The sequence below is a fragment of the Drosophila hydei genome, unplaced genomic scaffold (genome assembly GCF_003285905.1).
Source record: "Drosophila hydei strain 15085-1641.00,03,60 unplaced genomic scaffold, DhydRS2 tig00000063-arrow-pilon, whole genome shotgun sequence".
Classification (NCBI taxonomy): domain Eukaryota; kingdom Metazoa; phylum Arthropoda; class Insecta; order Diptera; family Drosophilidae; genus Drosophila; species Drosophila hydei.
The window spans coordinates 6,050,918-6,071,461 of record NW_022045657.1 but is presented as its reverse complement, the minus strand read 5'-3'; the positions used below and the strand labels follow the sequence as shown (position 1 = coordinate 6,071,461).

At 37.9% G+C, this 20,544-nt stretch overlaps 7 protein-coding genes across 11 annotated transcripts; 3 read left to right on the top strand and 4 right to left on the bottom strand.

Moving 5' to 3' along the window:
• Window positions 1-38: 38 nt before the first annotated feature.
• LOC111601541 lies at window positions 39-1,963 on the bottom strand. Of its 3 annotated transcripts, none has more exons than XM_023318178.2 (2): window positions 1,889-1,963; window positions 39-1,440 (listed from the first exon to the last, which is right to left on the bottom strand). In XM_023318178.2, the coding sequence occupies exon 2, from the start codon at window positions 1,392-1,394 to the stop codon at window positions 336-338; it is 1,059 nt and encodes a 352-aa protein (XP_023173946.1). In that variant the 5' UTR covers window positions 1,395-1,440; window positions 1,889-1,963; the 3' UTR covers window positions 39-335. The 3 variants fall into 3 exon arrangements, with proteins under 3 accessions (XP_023173946.1, XP_023173945.1, XP_023173944.1); XM_023318177.2 differs by lacking the exon at window positions 1,889-1,963 and adding an exon at window positions 1,677-1,845; XM_023318176.2 differs by lacking the exon at window positions 1,889-1,963 and adding an exon at window positions 1,706-1,845.
• A 10-nt stretch (window positions 1,964-1,973) lies between these two features.
• Window positions 1,974-2,842, top strand: LOC111601544 (c-Myc-binding protein homolog). The gene is made up of 2 exons (XM_023318179.2): window positions 1,974-2,071; window positions 2,139-2,842. The coding sequence occupies exons 1-2, from the start codon at window positions 2,060-2,062 to the stop codon at window positions 2,685-2,687; spliced, it is 561 nt and encodes a 186-aa protein (XP_023173947.1). The 5' UTR covers window positions 1,974-2,059; the 3' UTR covers window positions 2,688-2,842.
• A 727-nt stretch (window positions 2,843-3,569) lies between these two features.
• Window positions 3,570-4,997, bottom strand: LOC111601414 (serine/threonine-protein phosphatase alpha-2 isoform). Of its 2 annotated transcripts, none has more exons than XM_023317976.2 (2): window positions 3,800-4,997; window positions 3,570-3,738 (listed from the first exon to the last, which is right to left on the bottom strand). In XM_023317976.2, the coding sequence occupies exon 1, from the start codon at window positions 4,794-4,796 to the stop codon at window positions 3,888-3,890; it is 909 nt and encodes a 302-aa protein (XP_023173744.1). In that variant the 5' UTR covers window positions 4,797-4,997; the 3' UTR covers window positions 3,570-3,738; window positions 3,800-3,887. The 2 variants fall into 2 exon arrangements, with proteins under 2 accessions (XP_023173744.1, XP_023173745.1); XM_023317977.2 differs by having other exon boundaries at window positions 3,570-3,735.
• Window positions 4,998-5,291: 294 nt separating this feature from the next.
• LOC111601415 (sialic acid synthase) lies at window positions 5,292-6,480 on the top strand. Its single transcript, XM_023317978.2, has 2 exons — window positions 5,292-5,624; window positions 5,680-6,480. Exons 1-2 carry the CDS (start codon window positions 5,292-5,294, stop codon window positions 6,478-6,480), a joined length of 1,134 nt encoding a protein of 377 aa, XP_023173746.2.
• Window positions 6,471-7,950, bottom strand: LOC111601413 (interleukin enhancer-binding factor 2 homolog). Its single transcript, XM_023317975.2, has 3 exons — window positions 7,703-7,950; window positions 7,503-7,631; window positions 6,471-7,436 (listed from the first exon to the last, which is right to left on the bottom strand). Exons 1-3 carry the CDS (start codon window positions 7,859-7,861, stop codon window positions 6,540-6,542), a joined length of 1,185 nt encoding a protein of 394 aa, XP_023173743.2. The 5' UTR covers window positions 7,862-7,950; the 3' UTR covers window positions 6,471-6,539.
• A 318-nt stretch (window positions 7,951-8,268) lies between these two features.
• LOC111601478 (proteasome subunit alpha type-2) lies at window positions 8,269-9,398 on the top strand. Its single transcript, XM_023318065.2, has 5 exons — window positions 8,269-8,401; window positions 8,510-8,586; window positions 8,644-8,899; window positions 8,957-9,112; window positions 9,176-9,398. Exons 1-5 carry the CDS (start codon window positions 8,361-8,363, stop codon window positions 9,348-9,350), a joined length of 705 nt encoding a protein of 234 aa, XP_023173833.1. The 5' UTR covers window positions 8,269-8,360; the 3' UTR covers window positions 9,351-9,398.
• Window positions 9,399-9,571: 173 nt separating this feature from the next.
• LOC111601477 (glutathione-specific gamma-glutamylcyclotransferase 1) lies at window positions 9,572-17,996 on the bottom strand. 2 transcript variants are annotated; one of them, XM_023318064.2, is made up of 5 exons: window positions 17,685-17,996; window positions 11,737-12,338; window positions 11,105-11,140; window positions 10,374-10,452; window positions 9,572-10,300 (listed from the first exon to the last, which is right to left on the bottom strand). In XM_023318064.2, the coding sequence occupies exons 2-5, from the start codon at window positions 12,064-12,066 to the stop codon at window positions 9,864-9,866; spliced, it is 882 nt and encodes a 293-aa protein (XP_023173832.2). In that variant the 5' UTR covers window positions 12,067-12,338; window positions 17,685-17,996; the 3' UTR covers window positions 9,572-9,863. The 2 variants fall into 2 exon arrangements, with proteins under 2 accessions (XP_023173832.2, XP_023173831.2); XM_023318063.2 differs by lacking the exon at window positions 17,685-17,996 and adding an exon at window positions 12,435-12,577.
• Between the last annotated feature and the right edge of the window lie 2,548 nt (window positions 17,997-20,544).

Below are 20,544 nucleotides of genomic sequence, written 5' to 3'. Positions count from 1 at the left end.
TGATTTACCTAATAATGTTGGCTTTGAATGGAATTCAATTTATAATTTTCTTTTAATTTTCACCTTTCATTATGTACATTCACGTTCAACGAATTGAATACCATTTCTGTATTATATCCAACAATCAAAACAATTGAAATGATATCGTTTGGATCTAGTTGGTTTATCTTTTTATTCAACAAACAAATTCAAAAATTGTAAGGTTCTCTTAAGGCATACCAACTAACCTTCCAAGTTCTTGTACATTTTTCTTAAATTCAAATAAAAAATTGCTACGTAACACTTCTAATAGGGAATACTATATTAGATATTGTCATGTTTATTTTATTGTATATTTAGTTGATCTCACAGGGATCAAACTGGCTGTCAAAGTGGGCACAAGATATTTTGGGTCCATTGTGCACTCGAGGAATGGCTATGCGAAATAGTATGCCAATTGGCATGCATACGCAAATCTTGTACTGCACGCTACCGGTACGGAGGCCAAGCTCCGAACTTACAACGGGTATGCGATCCATGTCTAGAAAAATTCCTTTACCTGCCTCCAGTACTGTAGCACCCTGAGTGGAGTTGAGCAACACATGATGCTCGACCTGCACCTCTATGGTTGCCCCATCGAGGAATACACCCTCGGATCCCTTGATGGCAATGTGACCGTCGCTATCCATAATTAAAGGCACGTCAATTGGGCTGGATACGCGGCTCGCACTGGCCACCTTGGTCTGTAGGTCACCTTCCACTCCATCAGGTATGTTGTATTGCGGGCGGTGGGTTGTAAAAAGAGTCGCTTGGTCAGATGGATCTTTGATTTCAAACATATTGGCTTCAATTGCAATTCCGCCCTTGTCAAGCACAACCAGATCGCGTTCATATAAGGCACTGGCGCCATTCACATTTCGAAAGACTCGCAAATGCACTCCACTATAGTCTCCATCGCTGGTGATCGATACAGGTACATCAGAAAATCCATGTATTCCAATAGAGTTTGTTTGGATGCGGTCCAAATCGGTTTCATCATAGAATTTAATGAGATCCACTTCCGGAATCATTTCCATGCCCTTTACACCCTTTCCCAACCTTAACACACCCATTATTGTTAGTGTCAAGATCAGGTTGCCTATAGTCAGCATTAGCAGGACTACGACAGCGGTCCAAAATGCATAACTTTTACGCATCTGACGACCTGGATGCAAGTGCGAAAAGCTATCATCATCGTAATCGGAATTAAACTTCTCGTCGAAAAAATTCACAGTATCCGATTTCGAATCATTACGGTCCAGTTCCATGTCGGCAGCTTCAATAGGTAGTGTAACGGATAAGCCGGTTTCAGAGTTTGCTTCATCAGAGTATGATGGCGAGGGCCCTCTTACAAAAGTATTTTCAAAAATGTCCATTTTTCGTTTTAGAATTTTGCGGAAATGTTTTTCGCCGAGTTGTATGCTGTGTGTATGCAGTATAAAGAGAATATATGTACATATATTTAAATTTAACAGACATGCGCACTGCTCAAATGAAATACACTTAGCGCCAAAGTTAAACACAACTTGCCCCCAGAAAAGAGAAAAACTCTATGTGGCAATTCATAACCCTAGTTTAATTTGTATTGTTGCCTTTTAAATGCAGTTTACTCGCTTTTAAAATCAATGAGATATTATAGGCAGGCATTTATAGCTAACCGTTAAAACTTTTCAGTCTATGCAACTACCATCGTAATTGTTGTATTTGCTGGTCACACTGCGTCGATACATCGATCACAAATTTGGTAGTCATTAAAATATATTTTCTTTCTGGTATACCATATAAACAAGTAAGGAACTGACTTTTTCCTTATAACAAAATATTTTTTAAATTTTTGTGTTAAAGCACACAAGCACTGATAAAAACGTACACTTCCGATACAAGACTTTAAAATACTTGCGATAAGTAACAAATTGTAACTTAAAAAAGCGAACGAATAAAGTCGATGAACGAAAATCTGGTTTAGCTCGCTCTTTATTCTATTGAACTTATTCCGAACGATTTTCAACAACTTTAATTTTTACTCTTTCATTTTCGCAAAATGTCCTTTAAGGTATGATTAAATATTATTAATAATATTTTTATCGTGTTTGACAGCATTTTATTTGAATCTGATGCAGCCGATTGATCCAAAGCGCGATGAGATTCGTCGCTATCTAGAACGCGGAAGCGTTCTGGATTCACTGACGAAAATATTTATACGTGTAATTAAAGAGCGCCCAGAAAACCCAATGGAGTATATAAGAAATAACATTGGGGTGGTACGACATCAGCATGATAAATACGAACGTCTCTCGCAGGATCTACAGGAGGCAAATGAAGAGATTCAACGTTTACGTGCCATAATAAATAGTATTAACCCCGATGTACTGCGGGGTCACGCTGCGCAAATTGCCGGCGAATCTGATTCCGAGCCAGTCACAGCTACCGAACAAGTTGAAAACCCACTAAAATCGGAGAATAATCAAGATGTCCATGAGAATGTGCCTGAAGCGAATGGTTTAGATAACACAGCAGTGGCCAAAACTGATGAAGCGGAATTGAGTTCTACTCTTGACAATTGTCACATTGAAGAAAAAAACATGGCTGCTACGGACACCACTAGCGACAATATAACGCAGACCACATCCGTCCAAGCTGAACTCAGCCGTACTGACAATGCCGAGTAAATCACAATGTTAATTCGCTCAGCTAGTTCATGGAACATCCCATTAAAATGCATTCTCATAGAAATGTTACCAGTTCGTAGGCCTAAATATATAAAGTATTTTCTTAACTGTTAATAAAATGTGCGTAATTGTACGCACAAATCCCTCAAAATGGATTTAAATTTCTTTTCATTTAGTTTTCTTAATGGGGTTTTCAAATATTTATTTAAATCAGTTTTTAATTTCATACACGTGGTATATCGTTTGTTTATTAATACAAAGGATTATTGATAATACATATTAATTATAGTAATTTGTTTGTTTTTGTTTTTCAATTTTTATTTAGTGTTTAAACTCATCTTAAAAATGATAAAGATGATAAAAATAAAATTGTACATATTAGCGTGGATCGAATTATAACAGTTGATCATAATTGGAAAATGATACGGACATGCGATAGATAAAAGACATGGAACATCGGTACCAATGTTTGGGTTGGCTGCAATGTGGACGAACATAAACTGATTTTTATTTCCAAGGTCAAAACTTAGTATTTACTTTTACTTTCTTGGCAAGCGTGTACTCTTTGTGTTCTTTCTCTATTCCACTTTTCAATTTGTATGTTTTTAAGGCCAAATCGATTTTTGTTTTTTTACAAGACCCTACTACGTTTGGTGACCGCCTGCTATGGTAGCCTAGCTCGATCTAATTGTATTTTTTTCTCTTGTACTAACACTTTAGTCTCATGCTTAACTTGGACAAAACATATATGTACACTTATGTGTGTGTATTTGTCGATATACGACTATTGTTGAGAGAAGTGTGTGTGTGTTTTGTAGGGCTTAATATTATCAAAATAAATGGTTTCTACAGAAGTTATGCCTGTTTGAATGCATGCGAATGTTTTGTAATTGAAGCAAATCTCTTTATTTCTTTAAAGATCATATGTTGTCCAGGATTGGGTAAATTTGTTTGTTTTCGTTTTAATATTGTTTTACTCGACGCAAAGCGTTCAGTTCTTCCCTCTGGCCGCATAGTCGTTGCTAGGTATGTTAAATTAGATTTGCCCCTGCTGACGATAAAATGTCGATAAAAGCTTGTGGTATTATTAATATTTTACTTTCAATACTTACGTTGAATCATATAACTTCTTATTGGTTTTTGTTGCATGCTTTGTATAGAAAATTGTGTGTTGTGTGTGTACGAAGATTATTAGTGATATTACTTTTTACGCTTGTCTGCCGGTTTCAATATCTGGAATGAGCACATTAGGGAGTCATCCACAGACATCATTGCACCAGCATTGTCAAATTCGCCACAGTAATTGGGTGCCGAGAAGAGTGTAACAAGTTGGCGCTTTGCGAAGAACTCATAGCCATCCTCGACGACCTGATGGGCGCGGCAAATGAGATCGAACTCGTGCTTCTCTAAAAATTTGGCCACAACCTCGGCGCCAAAAGTGAAACTAACGCCACGATCATTTTCGCCCCATCCCATGGTATCCTTGTCCGGATCGGACCACAGCAAATCACACAGTAAGCCCTGATCTGGCACATCGGTGGGACGCATGATGCGCCGAATTTGCTCCATCGACGTAAGGTCTGGACTGAGACCGCCATGGCAACAGAATATCTTCTCATCTACTATGGCTGCAACTGGCAAACAGTTAAAGCAGTCAGTGAACGTCTTCCATAATTTGATGGTGTAGCGACGCTTGCACTCGTCATAAAATCCATAGATACGGTTTATGCTGGCACATTCATGGTTACCGCGTAGCAAAAAGAAGTTCTCAGAGTATTTGATTTTATAGGCGAGCAGCAAGCAGATGGTTTCCAGCGACTGTTTGCCACGATCTACGTAGTCACCCAAGAACAGGTAATTTGATTCCGGAGGAAATCCACCGTACTCAAATAAGCGCAACAAATCATAATATTGGCCATGTATGTCTCCGCAAATCTTCAATGGTGCTTCCAGCTCCAAGAGTATGGGCTGCGAAAGAAAAATCTCTCGCGACTTCAGACAGAGGCCACGAATTTCGCTCTCGGAGAGCTGAACATTTTTGCCTGGCCGTGCCCCACGCACTTCCAGAAGTCTTGATATGATGCTGTCGATATTCATAACATCGCCCATGTTTCTGTATTGTTTTTTTTTGCTGCGCAATTACTGTGCGAAAATTTTCCACCGAAGAATGGCAAGTAGCTTTGATGTATATTTTTCACTATAAATATTTTTCACAGCACAGCTACTACAAGAAAATTTCTCCAGTGTGCCCACATTTCACAAAAAAAAAACAGGAGGAAGTGAAATGGGCAGTTAGTCACACTTTTTATACGCAGTTTGTCCCGTTTACTCTCCCAGTGTTGCCCCGTTGCCCGCCATTTGCAGCGCTTGGCTTGTATTAACTTGGTGTAAGCAGGACAAAACTAGCTTTAGTTTTAGCACCATGCCAACTTGATTTTATATCTCTATACAGCAGTACCATATCATTTACAGAGCTATCCAAATATATGTGTTTTACTATTCGACGGTTAAATAATACTGACTAAATATTTGGTCACACAATTTGTTTGGCCGCGGCACAAATGGTAACGATTCGTTTAATTAATTAAATTAACGTCAGACAAAATGTTGCTTGATATAATGAAAAAAAATAAATGCAACGAGGTGTATTTAATAGCGGAAATCGGTCAAAATCATCAGGGCTGTGTTGAAACAGCTAAAAAGATGATACTAACAGCAAAGAAAGCAGGATGCAATTGTGTTAAATTTCAAAAATCCGATTTGAAAGCGAAGTTTACTCGCAGTGCCCTAGATCGAAGATATATAAGCGATCACTCCTGGGGTAAAACCTATGGGGAACATAAAGAATATCTTGAATTTACAAAGGAACAGTATCGTCAGCTGCAAGCGTATAGTAATGAAATTGAAATTGATTTCACAGCATCTGCCATGGATGAGGTATACATTTTAGGGTGGTTTCCAATTTATTTGATAAATGTATTTTTATTTCCAGACATCTCTGGATTTTCTATGCGATTTAAAGGTACCTTTTATAAAAATTGGATCTGGGGATGCAAACAATTTTCCACTTCTTACAAAAGCTGCTAAACTCAGCATACCGTTAGTAATATCAACTGGAATGCAAACTATGTCGACAGTTGATAAAATCGTCGAAATTATGAGGCAGGCTGGCAATAATAAGTATGCTCTAATGCATTGCGTCTCAGCCTATCCGACACCATCTAATGACTGCAACATACGTCTCATCGCAACATTAATGCGACGTTTTCCCAATGTTACTATTGGATACTCTGGCCATGAGCTGGGTGTAGTCATCACCCAAGCAGCGATTTTGACTGGCGCGAGGATAATTGAGCGACATTTTACATTGGACAAGGGCCAAAAAGGGTCTGATCACCGTTGCTCTCTCGATCCCGATGAGATGCAGACGCTGGCCCGCAGCATAGATGAATTTAAATCTAAGGATTACCTCTCCATTTCAACCCGCAGTGCCACTGAAGTGATTTCAATCTTACGTGGCGGACATCAGCTGGAACAAGCCCTCGATGAATCCAATGCAAATGAAAAATATATTTTAGACAGCGAACTGCCTTGCCGCCTCAAATTGGGCAAATCAATTGTCGCATCTCGAAATCTGCCCGAGGGACACATAATTCAAGCAGCTGATATTGCAATAAAAGTCAGCGAGCCACCGGGTATTTTTGCAGAGAAATTTTTTGAAATAATTGACAAACAGCTGAAGCAGAGAGTTAATGAAGATGAGCCCATAACTGAGCATGCGTTGAGCATATAAAATGTATTGATTTTTGCTGTATTTTATAATTATAGGTATTGAAACTCTAATTGTCTAGATTATTCGGCTGCATCATCACTTCCAACATCCTCATTTTCATTCTCAATCATCTCAATGTCTTCTTCAAGATCACCTTCCTTTTTGTCTGTCGGCTTTTCATAAACGGGCTTTAGCGGCGACACAACGACTCCATTCCAAACCGACATTTCACGCACAATGCTCGTATTACCTTCCAATCCAAGAATGTGCTTGTATCCACCGTGCGCTAAAACACGCAGCAGCGTCTGCGCCGTATAACAGCATACATCTTGTTGTTCCAGCGTCATTGCTGTGTGAACCCGTATATGGCCCGGTTCAGTTGGATCAGTTATACCCGCTGAGCCTGGTAGAAATAGCCCAGCAGACAGTAGTTGAAATACACGGCGAAAAGCCAAATTGATGGGCAATGCTTGGCGAGATGGGTTGTTCATGATTGCCAGGTGGGCAATTAAATCAAGCATCCATGATGAAAGAGGCGAAAAAGCATCGAATCGCTTTGTTAGATCCTTTAAAATCCGGATGAGGACTTTTATGGAAGAATGGTGAGCGTTCTCCTCGAACCAGCGAGTGTGCCTTATGGCAGCTAAATGACTTTGCATCAGCTTATGGTCCATATGAATTTCTGGCTCCAGCTTTCGTAAATTCTGTGGTAAGGTGGCAATAAGAATACGAACTCTGGCTTGTGAATTGGATACATCGAACCCCCTATCGTGTATTTCTAGGGTATGCTGTTGCTCCTTATCTAGCACTTCAGTTTTCATGCTTGTTTTTAGATCCGCCTCCACCTTCTTAGCCAGTGCCTCGCAAGCCTCCTTCGTAGGCAGGGTTTTAAGAATGACTACCACATCGGCTACATTGTTGCCACTGAGAATGGTGCCCTTTTTGAATGACCCAACTTGGCGCACCTCTTCTAATTGCTGTGTATGTATGTAGTTAGGTTAGAAGTATATTTAAATAGGGGATATGTTGCTGTGACAACTTACACAAGTATTGAAGTCGCCGGGCGCAACGACTAAATTATCCAACACGACCTGCACTTTAGTAACCAAGTTACCAATTGCTGCCTGCTCAGTGGGACTTGGACTAAGGTCTTGGTTGCGTTTCAGTAAAGCCTTTATGAATAAAAAATATCACGGTAATTTATTATGTATGTTTTATTTTGATTTTTTTTTATTGATTTTACCGCAGTCAAAGCAGAATCATCCACAACCGGCGAGACTTTAGGAAATACAACTTCCGTCAAAGTTAAATCAAAAGGATGACGGGGTACAAATGTTTTCTTAAACGGCGGACGAATGCCGCCTCGCATAGGCCTGCTGCCTCGAAGCACTCCACGTACCATACTTTTATTATAATGAATAATTTTGACGAATTATAATTAGTAAGTCAAGCACCGAGTCCCACACTACGCCTATGAAAGTTTTCGATTAGCATTGAATACGGTTGCAAATTTGATAGACCGATTTATTTACATTTGTTGTTTTAACTGTGTGGCAAGTATACTTTATCGATACTATAATTTGTAAATAATTTTTAAAAAGAGATGATATATGAAAAAACATTGCTTGATTTATGGCTCCTTTATTGCTTTGTATAAATTGAATGGAAAAATATATATTTGTGAATGGGTGTTATTATAAGTATGCCTTAAACTTAGCATCGATTATGAATATTGATCTGCAAATACTTTATATACTGCAATAGTATTTTTTCTATCGATACTATTAGGAATATTGTCGATAGTGTCATAGCTCTAGTTTCTGCTTGTCATCTTGTCATTTTGAGGAGAATTGTCGGCATTTATTTAAAAATTATTGTACCACAAATTTCAGCCAACCATAATGGCTACTGAACGTTACAGTTTTTCCCTGACAACATTTAGGTAAATAAAACACAGTAGCCCATTAGTGGATACCAGAAGCTTCCTTGATTTAAGCAAAAGTCGTCTACATGACTGGCAATAAACATTAATTTTTTCGTTCGCTTGCAGTCCTTCTGGAAAACTTGTCCAACTGGAATATGCCTTGGCAGCTGTATCCGGAGGCGCACCATCTGTTGGCATAATGGGTAAGTGTACATCATTCATTGTTCTGAAGCAGGACTTTACAACTTTTCGGTCACTAGCTTCCAATGGCGTCGTCATTGCAACAGAAAATAAGTACAAATCGCCGCTTTATGAAGAACATAGTGTGCACCGCGTGGAAATGATAAACAAGCATATTGGAATGGTCTATTCTGGAATGGGTCCTGATTATCGTTTACTGGTAAAACAAGCACGCAAAATCGCCCAATCCTACTATCTGACCTACAAGGAACCCATACCGGTGGCACAACTAGTGCAACGTGTAGCAACGTTAATGCAGGAATACACTCAATCTGGGTATAATATATACATCTGACAATTTAATGCAATTAGTAATATTTTCATTTTTTTTAGTGGCGTGCGCCCATTTGGTGTGTCACTATTGATTTGCGGTTGGGATAATGAACGTCCATATCTTTATCAATCGGATCCCTCTGGTGCATATTTTGCCTGGAAGGCAACTGCCATGGGCAAAAATGCTGTTAATGGCAAAACATTTTTGGAGAAGCGGTTAGTATTCAATAAATAGACGTATTCAACATATGAAAACATACGTTCGTTATGCAATTTTAGTTATAGCGAAGACCTTGAGCTCGAAGACGCTGTGCACACTGCCATTCTGACCCTAAAGGAAGGGTTTGAGGGAAAAATGACTTCAGATAATATTGAAGTTGGAATCTGCGATCAAAACGGGTTTAAGCGTTTGGACCCCGCAACAATTAAGGACTATCTAGCCAACATCCCTTAAATTAAAACTCAACTTCGAAGTAACCCAAGCTAAGCTTATAATAAATAAAAAGAAAATAAAAATAAAGTCTGTGTTGCGGGTTTTCAAATTAAAATTTGGATTTTTTGTTTTTGTATGTTTAATTACGATTGTTATTTTTGAACAAGATAAATTTAGTACAAGAGGCGTTGATTTTTTATATCTGTTTAGTTTCGTTTTTCTTTATTTTAGATTTTTTTAATTTAATTTCTTATTGGACTTTTCCTCATATTTTTGGGCACTTCTGTATATAAATGTAAATGTGTGCGTTATGGACGCGACTTACGCACTACGAGAACTTAGTAAAGGCTTAAAATACTAGTATCAGATCAGTTATCGAGAGTAGTTGCTGCTTACAGTTAAGGCTATGGTTATTTACAATTTAAAGAATACATAGATATAAGTCGTAGACTCTCGTATCCTAAGTTGGTTACTGATATTGAATTTGTGAAAACTTCACATGTATATCCTTTTGGGCCGAGACCAATACCACAATCAAATATTCAGGCAGCGCAACTTGGTGTCCGGTATTCGAGAAGTGAACTCGAATGATGGCGGGCGACGTACGTCTTCGTGAGAGTCGCGACGTATGCGGTCAGGATTGCGTCCCATTAGAGATGACAGAGGTATTTCCTTGCGATAAATCTCTTCGAGCAACAGCCGTTCCAACTCAAATAAATGTTCATCCCGCACTCCCGGTATCTCCTCGTGCATGAAAAGTGCCAATCGCAGTAAATATTCCGCATTGTGCCCACTAGGACCACGGCAATTCGCGATTTGTTGTGCTATAACCTCCAATGGCGCTTCACCCAGCCAATGGCTATTTTCCGGTGTAGCCACATAGACCAACACCTCGAGGGCCTCGCCGCTAAAGGGCGTGTCATGAGAAGCGACGCGGGGAAAGAATTTTGTTTCGAGCGTTGCATAGCCACCTAATCGAAAATATTGTTAATATTAATATTAGTTTAATTTGTTATATAATTTGATTAATTATAAATTGCTTACCTAACGTGCATTCGCGCTGCTTAAGATATTCCAGCGCCGTTGAGCCTGTTATTCTATATGCGCAGCCCCATGTAATGCCCTAAAATAAAAGAATATTAAAATGAAATTACAAAATAATATATAAATTTAAACCTAAAATACATTTCGGAAAAATAAAAATAAATTTAAAAATAAATATTAATAATAATAAGTTAATAATAAATTTCGTCGACTGCTCGCGCATTTCGTATCGCTCGTATTTAGTATTCCGCGTATTTTTTATGCTTAGAATTCTCAACTCATTTTTCAGCTTGCGGCACATTTAAATAGCGGCGAGCGATAATCAATTCAGGGCGTTTTGAGTTTTCCTTGCTTGTCTCTCGGGGTCACAAACGAGCTCCTGGTAGCTCTCACAATGTTGATTACCCTGGGTAAAGTCCCCGGGCCTAGGATAGAAAGTATCAAGGCGTAAAAATAGTTGTACAATTTTCGCCTATATTTCGCGGTATTTCGCCTTGCGTACTCCAATGAAGAGAGGCCCGCTATAAGGGCCTCGAATTGTTGCGCTCGGTTGACTGCGGAAATGTGCCAGAGATCACTAAGATATGGACGAGTAATGGGCGTGTTTCGCCGCACACCCACTACACGGAATGGGGCTTACGTAGGGAAATTCAAACGCAGCGCAATTAACTTTTTCTTTTCTTACATTCAAAGCAATAAATATGTATATAGAAAAATGAATCTCTTCTCACCTCTTTGTCCTCAACAAGTGTAGCAACACGCCCAGGCTGTAAAAGAAGACAATAAAGAAAACAGATTAAATATATTGCATTATATATGTCATACAGAAGAACATCGAAGGGAATGTATGTTGATTTGCAGTTTGCAAATATATATATATATATATATATATAGATATATATTGATATAAATGTGTACGGGAGAGGATCTTGTTTTATTTTTACATTGCTCGCCAATATATAAAGATATAATTGAAATTATTCCGATTGCTAAAGTGTATTGCCTCTCACTCAATATGAATATTCACATAGCTGAACATGAAGGCATCGTGTTATTGTTATTGTGACAAGTGTCTTAAAAAGGTTTTCAGAAGTTCGTTTATTCTTTCTGTCTGTATCTTTGTGTCTTGATATGTCTGTATGTAAATAGTTGTAGAACCAGTTGGCTACGCTGACACAAAGTTGACAGAGTTATTTACATTTTATTTTGTCTAGCCGCTTTACGCCTACGTTTAGTTATTTCACTGCTGATAAGACTTGCCAATTAGATAATGAAATAAACAGAGAATTCATATGTGGGAAAGTTGTTGATATGTTTAGTGCAGGTAGCTCGGGGTACTTCTAGACCATTAAGTAACACTTACCGCTTCCTCGGTGCCACGATGAGTGACGTTGCCTTGCCAAAAGCGACGCACGTAGCCACGTATGTAGCCCGTTATGCATTTGGTGTAGTTGAAGCCCGGATACCAACATAGCGAGCCGTAGCCGAAGACCCAGCAGACGGCTTGGCAGTCGCTATTTGCATTATCAGGTTGGTTCTTCTGGTCATTATTATTGTTGTTGTTATTATTATTATTATTATTGTTATTGTTGTCAACGCTGTCATCGTCGTCGCCGAGTTTGCCATCCGTGAACAGATTTTTAAAGTGCGCGGGCACCTCGGTGGGTGCCCGATGACCGCTGAAGTGAGCCATAATTTGTCCAAAAGAAATTGCTTATCACACAGTTAATTTGAGCACTAAGCCGAACGAATTTGTTGATGTTGATGTGATTCTGATGTGAGCTATGCTGATAGTGTATGTGCACGTAAGTATGTGTATGTATGCGTGTATATTGTGCTTTTTAGCTCTCTCGGCTATTAAATTGGCATGCTGGAGGTATATCGATGGGGTTGCTTGCAACGTTTTGCGGCTATCTCACGTGTCTCATCTTACGTCCTCTTAGCTCTTAGCCGGTTACAATGCATCTGAAAACGAAAATATATCAACTTTAATTTATTTTGTTACATGTTACACAAAACGAAAGTGTTAAATAATTTCTGTAGTTGAAATCAGACGCTTACTTGATCGGGTCACGCGACCAATTGCTTTTCAATAAATTCACTAGTATATATAAAGATGTTTTTTGTAATTGTTTTGTTTTGACTGCCAGTTCATTTGAAAGAGTTCTAGTAAATAGTTCCGCTTGTGGCCGGCAAGTAACGATCCTAAGTTCAAATTAAACAGCCGAGCGGCCACTAAGAAAAAACGAAAACATTTCTGAGCGAGAAAACAAAATTGTAGGAGAATAAATATTTATGACGCTCGGTCTAAGTCGTCTGCGACGTTGGCGCAATAGACTTATCTGCGAATCTACTCACAAATTATACAAAAGTAAACATACATGTGAATGTAAGTTTGTGTGTGTGTGTGTGTGTGAGTATTCAAAGTGTTTTTGTTTGGCACCCTCACTCTCTCTCATTTTTACTCTTCCTCTCTCTTTCTCTTTCGTCGCTGATAGTGAAACCGAATCGAACAAGTTCTTTGCTGTGCCCTAGGGTAGACTTGAGTTGCTTTAAACACGATCTATTAAAAAGTCTCCCCTTGGCTATTGCCAATAATTTATATGCCTACTTAATAAATCTTGGGTTAAATGACACGGCAAAAATGTTATTAAGTCAATTGATTAACTACTCAGCAAACACTTCAATTCAATAAAATCTTAAGTGTTTTCGACTTGGCAATTATACATACAATTAATTCCTTGGTAATTCGATTTTATTATCATCTGATTGGAAATTGTGCAAATCATGCAGTTCAATTTTATATTTACTTTGATAATATATTTTAAATTTTACATGATTTTCTCTTGCTTTCTTTGTTTGTGGAATACTTTAAAAAACCTGAGATCTCTCTTTTATATATAGCCAGATATATCACATAAATATGTCGTATGGCCAATTATCGTAAAATTCTTTTATTCTAATGTATTCTAAATTTTTTGGTTTACTTATGCATTTATTGATTAGAAAATTCCACATTCTTTTATAATAAATGCATTTTATTTAAATATCCCATAGTTGTATAATCGAAGTCCACAATGAGCATTGCCAACCTGCTTTTACGGTATACAAAATATTTTGGCACGTCCACGCACACACACACTCACACACACGCGGATAGACGCAAGCAAACACACACTCACACATACAGAGTAGTAGCGTGTAAATAAAGCAAATACAGAAAAATTTAAGTTTTTATACCCTGAATCCATAGAAATTGGGAATTTAGGTTATAATAGTTTCGTTATACTTTATGGACGAGTCGGGGCCGAAAGTCGAGCAGCTCAACTGAATGATCGATAATTTTACTATCTTCTCATGGAAATGTTTATAATGACTATCGTACTAGAGGAATTTGAGCAATACACATGATATAGCATATAGAATCTACTAAATTTTATACAAATTAAGAGGAATACTGCCTTCACCCAATCCCGCTAAACTATAAAATCAGATTTACTACGTCCTTTTAACACTCTGCATTTCGAGCTATCAACTTCAAAATTGTAGAGGAAGAAGCTTATATATATATATATATAAATATATAAAATAATATAAATATATATATACAGGGTAGCTTCTGGTTGGCTATTGCTTAGAGCACGCTTTCTTAGAAATTGGGGTTTGTTCCTAGGATTTTGGAGGCTTTCCTAACTACGCAGCTGTTAAATAATAATTGGAACGGGCAGACAGAAGTGTTAATCGTCTTTTGCTATTCAGTTCATGTATCGCTCGTGTCTGGGTGTCGCCGTCACACTGTCTTTGCCATATCTACATATATATAGAAATGTGTGTGCCTGATATTTTTAGCGACTTTATAGCGTGTTCATGCATATTGAGTGCCTTATGTATTGGTGCATGAATATTTAAACATTTTGCACACTTTGTTTTGATTATCGTCTATCCCACGCAGCGAGCATTTTGAATGTGTGCGATTTCTGTTTTATACACGCTCTTTCTAAATATTAGCGTATTTCCATGTTTCTTTTTCTTTATCTCTCTCATTTATTTTTTTTTTGCATAAAAAACTTTAAGGCATAAATTCGATGACCCAAAAGCGAGAAACGCTCATGGAAAATAACCAAAAGATTTAAATACATTCGGGAGGACGCACACGCACTGAAATAACTGACATATTTGTATGTATGTATGTAAATTTGTATATGCGAGAGTCTTTGTTCCACCATTCATTCGCTACGTTACGTATACGCAACGTTGATGTCTTGCGTGCAAAGCAAACAAAGCAAACATTTTGTTTATACCCACACACACATACAATGATGTGTCAGTATTTACATGTGTGCGTGTATGTGCATGCAAGTGTCTACGAGATACACGCTGCTTGCTTCTGGGTCCTTGATACTGAACTTTTTTCATTGTGAAAGTTTTTTGCAAACGGTTCAAGGTTGAAATTTTCTCAGTGCACTGTGGCATAGATAAGGGGCACTTGGGTGAGAGCAAACGGGGGGCTAATTGCTTACTCGTGTGCCGCCTTTCTAAACATATTTTCATTTTCGTTCTTATTTTTGGGTAACAGGCGCCACAGCAAAAGCTCAAACGCTAACAAGCTTCTGTCATAGTGTACGAATTTTTCGCAATTTACGAGATACTGAATGAATGTGTGCATGAATGTGACTGTCTGAGTGCGTCTGTGTTCTGTTCAGTGGGTCGCTTAAATTCGTCAACAATAATAAAATTATATAAAAGCAGAAATAGCCATGTGACAGCCACATGAACGGTTCGTGTGAGAGACTCCTCTCCCATTACGTGCATTTGCATCTAATGTGGACAATTGTATCTTATAGTTTGTCACTTGTTGTGCACAGTATATTTATCAATTAGGATTGACGTTGCTTAATGAAGTGTTCGACCTATCTGTCCAAGTGTAACGTGTCGCTATGCCAGAAGTCCCTTCCCCATTCGGGCGCACTCGTACGTCCGTCTATTAGGTTGATAAATAAATGAATATTTTGACAGCTATGAAGGCACTTGGCGAATGGCAGTAGCAAAACCTTTTGGAGTTGCACTTCAGAAATAAACAATTAAATATATATTTATTTTATTACACGTAATTCAAATGACTTGGCTAAAAATACACAGTTAATTTTTATTTTTAATGCCAATTCAATTGCTGCCCGGCAAAAGTGATTAATAATTTAATAAATGCACAGCCAGCACTTTCGACAATCAATCGAAACGTTGCTCGCTGATTAGCTAGATTAGATTAAGCCACACGACACGACGTGGCGCTGACAGGCGCTTCGCTCTCATGTGCTCTAAGCTTCGGCCCAGACAGAAGTGTCTTTTTATAAACTGAACTCAATGAAATGGATAGAAGGGGCATCTTTTTTTGTGCAGTGCGTATGTCACAGGCCTTAGGGGGCGTGGCTGATACCTTAAATTATATATACTCTTGCAGAGAGCTACAAGAGCGGGGAACTTAAAGCTCTTTTTCTTCTTTTTTATGAGAGCGCTGGAAAATTTTTAGCACATATTCCTCTCATGAATACACACATTATGAATATATTTGCTGTGGGCTACTTTCCCGCTTTGCTTCTATTATTAAAAAAATACATATATAGGTGCGTATATGCATATGCACATAGGAATCCTAAGATGATTGAAAAGGCAGCTCTGCGCAGAGTTCAAGGTATCTCCTAGTCGGGCACTCCCTCCTTACTGGCTTTGCAAATGTGACTTTCTAGATAAGCGCGTAAAGTGTAGCCAAAAATGGAAACTTTGAGAGGGTGATTGGGCTCGATTATTTCCAATGCAGACATTTCGACTCTTATTGACACCAAATGTCAAATGTAAACAAAACATCTATCATTCTGTGTCTGAGGCGAGGCTTCGTTCAATATATTTGGCCTAAATTAATGGCCTCGTCTTCGCCTTTTATGACTCGAACAAAGCGAATTGAATAACACCTGCTATAAAATAAATTAAGGTATATATCTTAACAAATATTTTGATTGTTCAATGACTTAAAAACTTTTACTTTTAGGAATTTTAATTTAAGTTTTAATTGAACTGGTTAAGCACTTTGTTTAGAATGCGATAATGGGTCAAAGACATTGATATATATATATACTTTGTTTCAAACAACATAGAATCGAACCTGTTTAATTAGCTAATTTCGCCAATAACAAGAAATAATGAATCGATTTTACCAAAAGTGTCTGTTCGGAATACAGGTTTCTTTCTTAGAAATGTGGGTATATCTATAGGCATGTTTCGTAATATGTGTATATGTGTATAAATATTTATTAAGTATCGATAATTTGCGTTTTTTATAGCTCGCTGTAAGTACTTAAGCAGGCACACCTTGAAAACCCTCTACAAGTCGTAGCGTCCTATATATTATATTTATGTAAATTCGGTAAAAACAAAATTGAATCCGAAATCAATAACATTTGCTGGCTGAATACTTGTATGAAATATGATGATGAAAGTAAACCTATGATATATACATGCATAGACAGCTGGCACGTGCTTCAGGCTGGATTGATAACTGATTCTTTGTAATTCACTTTTATAACTCTGTAAGCAACCTCAATCAGATAATGACCTTGAAATGTGATACCCTTGATATGTATACATGTATATTTATTCCATCCATAAACCTTGCCCAGCCCTGATCGGAAGTGCATTCGCAGCTCGCATGGCTCATAAAGTGAACTACTTCTGTGCAAGCGTGCATATATATATGTATGTAAATATAATTATATAAAATTGAGTTTAAATTGTTTTGATGCATCGACAGCACATTCATGTGTTGACAAGCAAAGAGATGAGGATAAAGAGACAGAGAAGTAGAGAGAGGGAGAGTGATAGAGTGTGAGAGAGAGGCTCTGTGTGTGTGAGAGGCAAACAAATGCCGATAACAGGTGTGAGAGTGTAAACAGAAGACAAAACAAAAAGCGCGCGCACACATCCATACACAGACACGCACACATTGATAACAGTTCGTGCAAATTACGAAAGTACTGAGAGTTGTAACGCAAAAACAATGTCAACACTCACACACACACACACGCATAAACGGACACATGAAAGCACAGCTATATGTATGTATGCACATGCCAACATGTGTTGACACTGAAACTTTAGTCTGTGTTGTTATTGTTATTGTATGAGTGTGTACATGTTTAGAGACCTGAGACTTGTTCGTCAAACTTTTGACATGCTGACATACACACACACATATGAATGCACGCATATATTTGATATGTTGTTAATGTAAGAGTTGATGCTGCGCCAGCAGCTTTTTACCTGCGCATTTCTTTCAGCTTTCACAGTTATTGGTTAACGTTATTTGTGTGCCTCGCTTATTATACGCTTGTGCTTATCAACTTCCGTTCAACTTTTGCACTGCACTCTCAGCTTTAGTCGCCCTATTTATCAGCATCTTCTGTGTTCGCCGCGTTTTGTTTACATGTCACAGCAACATGTTCACAATATACGTGTGTGTATGTGCGTACGCGCTTTTGTTCGTGCGTGTGTGTGTGTGTGAATGCGAAATTCAATTCACAATGGGGAAATACTCTCGCTGAGCTGCGCGCCCAACCGTCTCGTGTGACGGCTTCAATGTAACTGCGTGACTTGTGCTGCTTTTGCGCGCTCAAATATTGCCACGCAACAAATCTTCTTGCTTCACTTGCCCCTCGCCAAGCAACATCTCAGCATTTCTGCTCGTCTTATCGTAAATACACTTAGCTGAGTTAACAAAAAAATTGCTGTAAAATATTAATGTTTTCTTTCGCTTTGCAAATAGCTCCATTGTGTGCAGATGTATGTGTATAAATACATGTTTAATAGCGCGTATCAATTTGTGAGTCTTTATTTAGTTTAACTTTGTGCTTGCCACGTTTTGTGGCACATTCATAGCTGTACAGCTGTTGTGGTTGAAGGCAATGCCCGAGATTTGAGGCAAGTTATGATAAAAAAAAACTTCTCCATGTTTTGGTTTGTGTAGCAAACACTTCTTTCTCTCTCTCCCTCTCATTGTCTCTCTCTCTCTTTCTTGTTATTTTCGTCTATTTTAGCACATGCGCTCCACCTGCTCTCACTTTCGTGTTATTTTCTCTCCTACACATTTGTTTGGCTGACGTAATTTGTTATCACTCTTGCCGCATGTTGCACATTTTTATGAATGGAAAGCAGAAAGCGCTCTGCACACTTCAGTGGCAACAACAACAATTACAGCAGCTGCAACAACAATCTGCAATAAGCAGGTGCGAGACGTCGTATTTTGTTCTCAAATAACGGCACTTAACAAAATTGAATAGCTATTGAATTCAAACGTGACCTCGTCTAACTTCTGATAACAAAATGCTTCAATTTTTGTAGAAAGTTTCATCAGTAACTCAAAGGTATACTGCAAAGGTAAGATAAAAATGAAATTCAGCGTCAGCGCAATTAACTTAATTAATTGAAATTACACTTACTTTTCTGAGCTCATTAGGCGAGTCATATTACTCGATAAAAATATTTAACATTTAAATTTATATTATTTACTGTACATACCAATTACATAAGTATAAGAAATTTAATAAAAACATATATTAGCTATAATTTTAACAAATTTCATTTATGCTTCAGATTTGTCATTTAAGGCATTAATAACCTCATCCTAAGAGTATGCAACAGTTTATTGCAATCCCAATTAGTTTTCAAACCAAAAGTGCTGCTCGACAATAGATGGCGCTAGACGCAAATAGATGGGTAGCACTGGATACTGAGCGCGCTAAACTTCAAATACAAATCTTAGACATAGTTTTCTCAGAGGCACTGGATTTTAATTAAATAAACACGAAAAGAAACTATTTCTATGTGTTTTACTTTAAAATATGAATATTGTAATAATAATAAGTTAGCTAAACTCAGCAAGGTCAAATTTGTGGATAGGGAAAATTAAAGAATCTGAAAGAAATGGAGAAAGAATTAGAGAGAGGAAGAGAGAGAGAGAGAGAGAGAGAGAGAGAGAGAGAGAGAGAGAGAGAGAGAGAGAGAGAGAGAGAGAGAGATGGATAGAGAGAAATGGAGAGAAAAAGAGAAGAAGTATTGGGATTGAGAAACAGAGTTTTAAAAAATTGACAAATCGGTAACGAGAGGGAGAGAGGGACAAATATGTATAAAGAGGAATAAAAAGCAATATAAAAGGAAAGTGGAAGTATCTACAATTAAAATAACAAAAATAAACAAATTCAAACAAAAAGAAAAAAACATTAATTTAATGCTTTTATTTTGCAATAAAACGCCCAACTTAATGAAAAAAAAAAAAAAACAAAATCCATTGCAAAGGGAATGCAACTTCTATAGATATGGCTTAATTTTGTATTGGGATTACCTTGGGCTGATCATAAACAAGTTTCGTGTAAAGCCGACACCTAAGTGTGTTCAAAATAAAATCAGAGCAAATCAAAACAAAACATTTATCAACACGAAACTCAAATGAAACGAGATCGAAAAGAAAACAACGGCTAAAGCTGTGACAAAATCGAAATGGAAAATAAAGCGAAATGCACAAAAACCACGAGCCTTAAGGCAGAAGATTTACAATATCATTCAAGAAGATTTAGAGGTGATTTTCAAAGATATATATTTTGTTTGAGCGGCAATAAATAAACAAATTATATACGTGGGGAGGCAAAGACAATTTTTAGTTTTCCTCGTTTTTGTCTAATTTTTTTTCTGGTCAATTTGATGCGTAGCCGACGAAACGAAAAAAGAACAACAATGAAAATGTCGGGAAAATCTCAATGGCAAGGTGTGTGACGATTGTAGGGCAGGTGAGTGGGTGGCTGTCTGGGCGGAGTGCCTGGAGTGCTGTTTCCATTAAATGTGTCACATTAACGAATTGTTTTTTTTCGGTTTTAATTTATAAGCGATGCGCTAATCGTTGGGCAGGTAGATTCAAATTTATTTGACTTCTTATTCAGACAGTGGATCGTAAATATACCAAATCGTCTAAGCCTTTCACAAATACAATTTTCATTGAGCAGAAAATCCAAATGGCTCTCCACTAACAGCGACAGCAGTCGAGACGGGGCGTGGCCTGTGTGCTGGCAGTGTGTGCGTCCTTCTGTGCCTAATGCCAGTGTCTAATGGCGGGCCGCGTTATAAATAGAAC

Coding starts and splice junctions, on each gene's coding strand:
- LOC111601541 (XM_023318176.2), bottom strand. CDS start 1,770: ATGACTACCAAATTTGTGATCGATGTATCGACGCAGTGTGACCAGCAA. Junction 1,441..1,705: donor CAAATACAACAATTACGATG/GTAGTTGCATAG, acceptor GCATACACACAG/CATACAACTCGGCGAAAAAC.
- LOC111601414 (XM_023317976.2), bottom strand. CDS start 4,796: ATGGGCGATGTTATGAATATCGACAGCATCATATCAAGACTTCTGGAA.
- LOC111601415 (XM_023317978.2), top strand. CDS start 5,292: ATGTTGCTTGATATAATGAAAAAAAATAAATGCAACGAGGTGTATTTA. Junction 5,625..5,679: donor CAGCATCTGCCATGGATGAG/GTATACATTTTA, acceptor TTTTATTTCCAG/ACATCTCTGGATTTTCTATG.
- LOC111601413 (XM_023317975.2), bottom strand. CDS start 7,861: ATGGTACGTGGAGTGCTTCGAGGCAGCAGGCCTATGCGAGGCGGCATT. Junction 7,632..7,702: donor ATGATTCTGCTTTGACTGCG/GTAAAATCAATA, acceptor TTATTCATAAAG/GCTTTACTGAAACGCAACCA. Junction 7,437..7,502: donor CCGGCGACTTCAATACTTGT/GTAAGTTGTCAC, acceptor ATACATACACAG/CAATTAGAAGAGGTGCGCCA.
- LOC111601478 (XM_023318065.2), top strand. CDS start 8,361: ATGGCTACTGAACGTTACAGTTTTTCCCTGACAACATTTAG. Junction 8,402..8,509: donor TTTTCCCTGACAACATTTAG/GTAAATAAAACA, acceptor GTTCGCTTGCAG/TCCTTCTGGAAAACTTGTCC. Junction 8,900..8,956: donor CAGGAATACACTCAATCTGG/GTATAATATATA, acceptor CATTTTTTTTAG/TGGCGTGCGCCCATTTGGTG.
- LOC111601477 (XM_023318064.2), bottom strand. CDS start 12,066: ATGGCTCACTTCAGCGGTCATCGGGCACCCACCGAGGTGCCCGCGCAC. Junction 11,141..11,736: donor ATCGTGGCACCGAGGAAGCG/GTAAGTGTTACT, acceptor CTTCTTTTACAG/CCTGGGCGTGTTGCTACACT. Junction 10,301..10,373: donor GCAGCGCGAATGCACGTTAG/GTAAGCAATTTA, acceptor ATTTTCGATTAG/GTGGCTATGCAACGCTCGAA.